Source organism: Candoia aspera, chromosome 1, assembly GCF_035149785.1.
Source record: "Candoia aspera isolate rCanAsp1 chromosome 1, rCanAsp1.hap2, whole genome shotgun sequence".
In the NCBI taxonomy this organism is placed as follows: domain Eukaryota; kingdom Metazoa; phylum Chordata; class Lepidosauria; order Squamata; family Boidae; genus Candoia; species Candoia aspera.
The window spans coordinates 650,223-659,454 of NC_086153.1; the positions used below are offsets into that span (position 1 = coordinate 650,223).

Sequence of the window (9,232 nt, forward strand, 5' to 3'; positions counted from 1 at the left end):
GCCAGAGCAGCAGGATGTCCAGGTGTCCTTGCCCCCACCAAGAAGCTGACTGGTTCCCAAGAAAACAGGGAAGGACAGATGAGCTGCAGTTGCCAAGGGCAATCTCCAGGCAGCCCTTCCAGGCCCTGCCCTCTGCCCATCCTCAAGAGCACAAAGCCTTCAGAGACCACTTGTTACCAGCACAGCCTTTCTCTTTTATTGTCCCTCGGTCACCAGGAAGAGGCCCCGGGGACTGGAGGGAGACTCGCCAATTCCCAGCAAGATAGGGGAGCCCCGTGGGGTGAGGATCAGATCCCCGGAGGTCAGTCCTCTTCCCTCCCCCCCGTGTTGCCTCCCCTCCCCCCCTTGTTTCAATCCTAGCAGCCTCACATCTGAAAGGGTCTTGACAGTGCCCGGGCCCGGGCAAAGGCATCCTAGGATTCCGCCCTCTGTGCCACGTGCAGGACCCTGTTGGGCAGCCTTGGGGTCCCTCTGGCGAGTACCAGCAGGAAGAGCCTCGGGCACACCCTCTCCAGACTGCCTCATCCCAGAACCCCATCCGAGTCCCCATCATTTTGCTCAAGTTGAGACAGACGATGACGCATCTGGGCATTCACACGGTCCCCAAGGCCTAAACCCTCAGTCTGTCCAACCGGGCTTGATCCGTTCCATGCCAGGAGACTGTGGCTCCTCTGTGCCTGCGGGGAGCAAAGGTGTCAGTCGCGTCTGGCTCACGGCTCAGCCTCCTGCGGTGGCCCAGGAACATCGGCAAACTGCTGGTATCTAGGCGTGGAGTCCCGGATCTCGATCCACCTAGGAGGAGAGACCAGGACAAATCCACGCTGTGATGGATCTGTGGGGCAGGGCCTGGTGCAAGGCCAACACCAGTATTTCTCAATCTTGGCCACTTTAAGATGCGTGGACTTCAACATGGTTAGCTGGGGAATTCTAGGAGTTGACCCTGAGTGAGGAACAATGAGGCAGGCAGACTCACCCCACGATGGCGGCTGGAACCAGGAGGAGGATGGCTCCGAAAAGGAAGGGGAACCCTTTCATGAAGGACAGGCAGGCCGGGAACAGGGAGCTGAACACTCCGGTGGCCACCAGGGAGCACAGTCCCTCCACGCAGGCCACAGCGGCAAAGAGGGCACCTGGGGGGCGGGAGGGAAGGTGGGGTCAAGCAGCCTGGGAAAGCACCAGCCACAGAGGCAGGGTGGCCGTCAAGGCCACCCCGCCCCCCTTGCAGCCCCCCAGTGAATCTGAAGCCTAAAGTGCCTGATTCATTCTAACCCTCTTACAAGGGAGGAGCACCATTCAGACAAAAAGTGGTGAAAATATGGAACCTCTCCACCCAGCCCTTGCAAAAGGACTCTGTCGGTCCCCCGTCTTGGGGCACCAAGATTCACACTTCCAAGGATTTCCCCCTGCAAATCAAAGTTTCCCACGAATTTCCCCCCCCCCCGCACAGGAAAAAAAGTGGGGGGCAAATTCGTGGGAAGAGGAACCCTGCCGGTCCCTCTCTGGGTCTCCTCAGGGCAGCCTCGCTCAGTGAATGATGGCCGTAGCTGGGGGGGGGGGAGGTAGCCGCCCTTGCCTGTCCACCCTACCTTGCTCGGTCTCGCTCACCAATCTGGAGAGCTTGGAGCGGATCACGGGAGTCACCGTCATCGAGAGGAAGAGAAGCCCGTAGCCTGTTGGCAAGAACGTTTGTGAGGCGGGGCAGGCGCACAGAAGGGCCTCGGGGGTCTTGCCTCCCCAGCTCAGCTCCTGCACTGGCCCAGGCCTTGGTTGGGAAGGGGAGCCCCTCGGACACACATGCCAGCCTGGCTCTGAACTGTGACCATGCCGGGCGTACCTTGGGTTGGGGGTGCCCTGCCAACAGGCCCACTCGGCACAGAGCTCCGGTGGCCCCCTTGACCAGGTCCTGCTGGATCTGACCACAGGAGGCCTGTGAGGGCCCCTTGGAGGACAGGCCACCCTCTGATGTCCAGGGCCCCTCCACCCAGCCTCCCAGCGGCCAGGTGGGAAGCCTGTGTCACCTGTGAACATCAGGGCCGTCGTCACTGCCAGCGCCATGGTCACCAGCCCCAGCATGTTGGAGAGCAGGCCCACCTCGGCCACCCAGGAGTCCCCCATGCACATCTGGAGCAGCCGCAGCCCTGCCAGGCTGCTCAAGTAGGTCAGGTAGTGGGCCGCCGAGCCGTAGCCGATCAGCACCGGGCCCCAGCAGAGCGGGGCACTGAGTTCGTAGAGCACCAGGATCTCCCGGGCCCCAAAGTGCACCGTGACCACCACAAAGAACGCGAGCGAGTAGAGGAGCAGCATCTGCCAGGCTGAGCCCCGGGCAGGGCTGGCATAGAGCCGATACACCGCTGTGTAATGGTGGAGTGTGAGCAGCTTCTGTGGCCGCCTCTGTGGCACTGACTCCTGGAGGATGCAGGCAGAGTAGAGGGCGGCAGCGAGGCTCGCTGCAAAGACCAGCCAGAAGGGCGCCAGGTAGCCCTGGGCCTGGCGCCACCGCCCGCCCAGCACGCTTGCGGCCATCCCCGCAAGGCCCAGGCAGGCTTCCAGGATGGCCACCCGGAAGGTGCGGGCGGGCCTGGCGCTGATGTCGGCCACATAGGCGAAGCAGCCGGCCAGCACCAGGTTGTAGTCCCCCGAGAGGCCGCTCAGCACCCGGCCCACCAGGAGGTACCCCACGGGCAGCTCAGCATACATGACCACCAGGTAGACAGCTGCCTGCAGGGCCATGCCCACTGCTGGCAGGGTCAGGATCGGCCGGCGACCCACGCTGTCGCTCCAGGGGCCAAAGAGGGTCACCGAGAAGAGCCCCACAAAGAAGCCGGCCAGGTTGAGGTACAGGTTCCAGTGGGCCACCAGCATCTCCAGCTCCTAGGGAGAGAGCACCAGGGAAGGTGGCACCAGGAGCCTCCCAGCGGACTCTGGGTGCCCCAAAGGCTGCAGCTCTGGCACTGGGTGTCCTTCCCAGTCCAGGAAAGCGGGGCTGCAAAAAGGGCCCCGAAGCCGCCTTAGGCCTGGAGAATCCCCAGCCAGCCTTCTGTTCTGGAGGGGGCAACAGATGGTCCCACCACTGTCTCGCTGCTGCTGCTGCTGCTGCTGCTCAGGGAGGAACACTCAGGGCTGTGTTCACACAACACTCTTAACCTGCTGACTGAATTCTCCCCTTCTCGGAACAGCACAATATATGAACCCTGATCAACTGGGCTTGCGTAAGAATGTCCTTCAGTGTCAAAGGACAAGTTAATGGCCGGCCCACAATGGCTGCCTGACCACGCATGGAGTGCTGGACCCCACCCCACCCCCCACCCCGATTCTGTCAAGAAGCTGACCCAGCAGCATGTCTGAAAGGGCTGCAATGCAATGCGCTGTGCGAAGCTCAGCAGGGGCCTGAGCTTCCCACTTAGCCACCGAGAAGGAGCGTTGCCAAAAGCGGGTGAGGTCTGACGGGCACTGTGGGCAAAGGCGGGCAGCTGGAATGCTTCCAAGAAGTCTTGGAGACCCCTCACTCTAGAGAAGCAACAGCATTGAGCACCACCGGAGTCGACCGCTGGGTTGTGTCTGTGCAGGATCCAGGCCATTCTAAAACTCCTCAGAAGGTGGCAAGGCAACCCCTCGGCCAGACCTCCTGGGACCCCCAGAGCAGCTGGTTTGGGGGGCTCCTAATTCGAGCCATTGGGCTCTTCACAAGGCTAAGCGGGCTGCTGAAGGGCCCAAGGAAGGGGGACGGTTCAGCGAATGAGGCCACAGCAGCCCACGAGCGAGGGTCTTCTTCCCACTCTCCCCCTAATGGACCCTGGATTTGACCCCCTCCACTCACTGACAGAGTGTTAATTGTGTCAGTTGGGGATGTACCTAGAGAGACCATCTTAGACTAATCCTTCTAATGTTACCACATTGAACGATCATTCACGTGTAACGATCCGATTACAGGAGTCAAGGCTACACGGGCTTGCATGTTTAAAGCTCGTCAGAGGCAGGAGCAAATCGATGCTCAGTCTGAAGGGACAATTCCGATGTTTACCTCTGCAGGCTCTAGTGGAACCCTGTCGCACTGGCAGGCAGAAACATCGCCTGGCGCTCACCCCAGAAGGGCAACAAAGAGAATGTGAGGGCAAGGAGGGGCGAACAGAAGTCACAGGGGACCCCAGAGTGGGTAACGCAAGCTGCCAGCAGCTGGTGGTTCATAGGAGGCAGAGTATGGGACACCAAGGTCGTGGTGCCTTGGAGATGTCCCCGTGCGACAGAGCAGCGTTTCTCAACCTTGGCCGCTTGAAGATGGGTGGACTTCACAGCTGGCTGGGGAATTCTGGGAGTTGAAGTCCACCCATCTTCAAGTGGCCAAGGTTGAGAAACGCTGCAATAGAGAACCTAGGCTCAGCCCTGGGCCCATGCAGGATTTGGGGACCTTGTGCAAAAAGAGATTACGTCACAACCCCACTGTGGGAATGAATGCATAACGTGGGAACAGGGAGAAAAGGCCTACTTTTGCTTCAAAAGAAGCAACATCACATTCACATTTTAAAATCTGTGCTGTGCTATTCCATCATCTAAAGAACACACATAGGCTGAATATTAGGCATGGAGAAGGCGGTTGGGCTCCTGGTACACTTGTAGCTATTGGCTAAGGTAAAGGTAAAGGTTTCCCTTGACATGAAGTCCAGTTGTGTCTGACTGTAGGGGGCGGTGCTCATCTCCGTTTCAAAGCCGAAGAGCCGGCATTTGTCTGTAGACACTTCCGTGGTCATGTGGCCGGCATGACTACACGGAACGCCGTTACCTGCCCGCCGAAGTGGTACCTATTAATCTACTCACATTGGCATGTTTTCGAACTGCTAGGTTGGCAGGAGCTGGGACCAGCAACGGGAGCTCACCCCGTCACGCGGATTCGAACCGCCGACCTTCCGATCGGCAAGCTCAGCAGCTCAGCGGTTTAACCCGCAGCACCGCAGTGAAAAAGGGATACAGCAGGACACTATTAGGTCCAGCTGGTGACAGTCCTTCACCACTTGGATTGAATGGCTGGGCGATATCGTAAAGGCAATACCTGAATGGCACACGATTAATTAATGACCGTAAAAGCTACGGGGCCATCCTGGACAGCAGTTTATTCCCAGCCCCAGGCGTGGAGTAATAGCAAATCATGTGCCTTAAATGTAGGTGAAGGAAATAATTTAGGAAAATGCAACCCCAAAGGAAAAAGAGTTGGAAAGAGGTTGGAAAGCAGTGAAAGGAATGCTGTGCATGTATCAGTTATAACAGCGTAAAAGGAATGGACCACATAGCCCATGATTCCTTTAGGTTTTAACTTAGCCGGAAATATGGTGCCTCTTCCAAGCACCCAGCAACCGTTAGGGTAACTGAGTAGAAAGGACGTCTCAAAGATTAGAAGGACGTTTAAAAAAGGCTATGTTCGCAGGTGATGATTTTAGTCTTCCTAAAAAACCCTGCCTGTTTTTTAGAAAGAACGCGTAAGAGGAATGCATCGAGGGAATGTAAATTTGATGATACATTTGATCAGGAACTCCGAGTACAGTGGGAAAAGGCTGCTTGTGGGTTAGACCAGTGTTTCTCAACCTCGGCCACTTTAAGATGGGTGGACTTCAACTCCCAGAATTCCCCAGCCAGCATGGCTGGGGAATTCTGGGAATTCAAGTCCACCCATCTTAAAAGTTGCCATGGTTGAGAAACACTGGGTTAGACTGTCTTGCTCATGGGGCTTGGCTGGATGATTTCCAGCCAAAATACTGCATATCCCTCCCTTAATTAACCATTGCTTTCCTAACTGTGATTTTGAATATACTCCTCCTACATTTTCCATTTCCTGCTTATCTAGCTCCCCTGCCTGTACAATGAACTCCACCTTCCCCGGCCAAGTCTAAGCCTTCCACAGAAATCACAGTTACTTCATCCTGAGCATGATGCGGTTTGACAGGCTTGGGAGGAAAGGGAAGCCCAACAACAGGTACCACTTAATCACTGGAAGGCTCTTACATAGCTGAGATGTGGAAACATTGATGGAGCAATGCATTTTGCCATATGGTCCAACTGGAGAAGGCATCTTAAATCTTTTCCTTCTTTCTCCAGTAATTATTGCAGGTTTTAAACATTGTGTTAATTGCCCTGCATGGATTTCCTGTCACTTGAAGGTTAGGAAATCCATGCAAAATCACAGTTAGGAAAGCAATGCTTAATTAAGGGAGGGCTGTGCAGTATTTTGGCTGGAAATCATCCAGCCAAGCCCCATGAGCAAGACAGTCTAACCCAGTGTTTCTCAACCATGGCAACTTTTAAGATGCGTGGACTTGAACGTTACAGCTTTAAAACTTTTGATTGATTATGCGTTGTCAAGTCAGCATTGACTCTTAGTGACCACAGAAGCAGATCTTCTCCAGGATGACGTGTGTCCAGCCTGGTCTCCCAAGGGCGCTCCCATCGCCATTGCAACTGAATCCATCCACCTTGCTAAAGCTTTTATAAAACTTCCACTTGATGAATATTTAAGCATTTTTCACATTTTCAAAGGCTGACATTTTATTTCACTGCTTAAATTTATTTATTTTTATTATGCTTTGATTATGAAGTACTGGAAACAAATGTGAATGACTTAGGTTGGCTGTATCTTTTTATAGATACAGTCATTCAAAGATACAAAGAGGGGAACGTGTTATGGGGAAAGCTAATGATAACAATAAGGGGTTAAGAAAAGTTTCACCAGAGAAGAAACCTGGAAAATATGCCTGCGCAGGGTTATGTCAAAGTACAAGATGTTCTGAGCCAAGTTACGAAAAGAAAGCCTTCTTGAAAACCTTTTCCTGCTCAGGTCTGTAGACTCCCTGTGGCCATGGAAGAGAACCCCTGGATCAGATGGACAAAGGCATCTGAGGAAGGGCCATGGCAGGATCTGCCATGCTGCGGAAACCCAGCAATCAAGCTGAGGTCATCTAGCATTGCTGGTAACAAAAGAGTTGGAGGGAAGAGAAGTCCCAAGCCCACCCCATCTAGAACAGCGGTCCTCCACCTTGGCCCCTTTAAGATAGGTGGACTTCAACTCCTGTGCTGGCTGGCTGGGGAATTCTGGGAATTGAAGTCCACCTATGTTAAGTGGCCAGGGTGGAGAACCGCTGACCTAGACTCATCTCAAAGAAGGGCACAAGAAGGGTTTGGCTGGGAGAGTGAATGTGAAAGAGTTATGCTGCTAAGATAAAGCTTTTCAGACCGACCAGGAGACTCTTGTGGGATGGCATCACAGAGCTTGCCTGACACTGCCTAAAAGACTCCTCTTTGCACAGAACCTCCTAAAACCAGCTTCACTGACCTAGTTAAATATGTTGTATGAACGCCGCCCCAGATAGCTTGCCTCTGAGAATGGAGGTTCTATTGTTCTGGGGGCCAATAACCCCAAAAGAGTTTCAAGCAGCTGCGGGAGGGAGGGAGACTCCCCGGCCGATCTGGTCGGCCCGGGGCCACCTCAGAGCCTCGCCTCTGACCGTAAGCAACAGCCTGGAAACCCTTTCAGCGGAGGGAGCGGAAAGCGGCCAACCCACAGGGCTGTCCGCGGAGAGCCCTTCCTCCGCTGCTCGCTCCCCCGCTGCCCCCGGCCGGCCAGGGCGGGAAGGCCCAACGTCGGGCGGCGGCGAGAACGGGACCGGCTCCTGGACCCAACCACCCTCCCGCGCCTGGCCCTCCCCCCTCGCTTCGCGGCGCCGCAAGCGAGGAGCCCGGAGGGCGGCCTGGTCGGGAGAGCTCCCTGTTCAGGGACAGTCTACCCTCGCGGACCCGGGAACAGGAAGAGGCGCGGCTCTCGCCTTGCAAGCGCCGCGAGCCGCGGCGGGGAAGACGGAGGCGGCAAACGGGGAAGGGGGGACCGAAGCCGCGCGCGCGCGCACGCACCTGCTGCCCGGAACCGGTGTCGTTGGGACAGCCGCCGCCGGCCTCTCCGCCCCCGGTGCCGGTGCCGGTGCCGGTGCCGTTGCCTGCGCCGAGGCGGTCCCAGAGGAACTGGGTGCAGAGCGGGCTCTGCAAGCCGAGCGCCAGCGTGGCCAGCAGCAGCACCGGCTCCACCGCGCGCAGGCGGTGGCGGGCGCAGCCTTGGAGGGGGGACTCCGCGGGGCTTGCCGCCGCCGCCGCCGCCGCCGCCGCGGCCCCGGAGGGGGCCTCAGGCGGGACCGCCGCCGACCGGTCGGCCATGGCGGCCACGGGGCGGAGCGGCCTCCAGCTCTCCCCGCCCCGGCAGCGCGGCGGCGGCGGGTGGGCGGACGGCGGCCACGCAGGGGGCGGGGAGGGAGCCGAGGAGCGCCTCTCCCTTTGCTGGGCGGGAGCGGCGGGCCCGGAGGCTCTTCGGGGCTGGGTGGGCAGCACGCGCCGGGCCCTGCGGGGCTGCGGGCCGGGGGCGGGCCAGGTCCAGGGACCGGCGGGCCGGGGCTCCGGACGGGGTCGCGTGCGCTGGGTGCGGAGCTGGGTGCGGAGCTGGCCCGCCCCGCGGCTCCTGCCGGGCCGGCCCGTGGATACTGGGAGGCGGAGTCCCGCCCGGTCGCCTCCGCGAGCTCCAGCGGATCGGGAGGGCCCCAGCCGGGCGCGCCCTTGGGCCCTCGCAGCTGGCCCGTGGCAGCGGGCTTTCCAAGGGGCTGCCCCTGAAGGCGCTCCGGAAGTTTCCGCTGGCGCCCCGGGCGGCTCACCGAGGGTCCCCCGTGGGAGCCCCCCACCCCTGGCGCCGCTTCGGAGCGCGATTCGGCCTTCGGGGCCCTGCGGGCTGAGGGCCCGGGCGTCTCCCCGCCCGCCTTCCCGGGGCCGGATCCGCCAGTAGGGGGGACCCGGGAGGGGGCAACTGAGGGCAGGTGAAGGTCCCACCAGCCAGGGAGTGCCCCTCCAGGGGTCTCCTTCCAAGCCGCCTTGCTGTGGCCCTTCTCCTCCTCTGGAGCAACCTGCCCGGCAGTCACCTGGATGGCCCCATCCCGTGGCCCTGAAAGCGGGGCTGCCCCGGCAGGTGTTTGGGGACAAGAAAGATCAAGCTACTCTGAAGGAGAACAGGTGAGACCGATTGATGGAGCTGCATTGCTGTTGATTTTTGTTTTTGAACTTGCATTGATTACATAAACTTTACTTATTACATACACTTCTGATATTAATACTATAAGTCACTCAGAGTCTTCAGAAACAGAGTGACATATAAGTTGTAATAAACAGGTAAGTACATGGGCAGGAGTGCACTCTTATACAGGTAGTCCTCCCTTAA

The 9,232-nt window shown here is 58.1% G+C and overlaps 1 protein-coding gene across 1 annotated transcript; it reads right to left on the bottom strand.

Moving 5' to 3' along the window:
• Positions 1 to 8,204, bottom strand: SLC46A1 (solute carrier family 46 member 1). The gene is made up of 5 exons (XM_063294876.1): positions 7,891 to 8,204; positions 2,019 to 2,871; positions 1,587 to 1,670; positions 974 to 1,130; positions 1 to 792 (listed from the first exon to the last, which is right to left on the bottom strand). Exons 1-5 carry the CDS (start codon positions 8,185 to 8,187, stop codon positions 711 to 713), a joined length of 1,473 nt encoding a protein of 490 aa, XP_063150946.1. The 5' UTR covers positions 8,188 to 8,204; the 3' UTR covers positions 1 to 710.
• Positions 8,205 to 9,232: the final 1,028 nt, after the last annotated feature.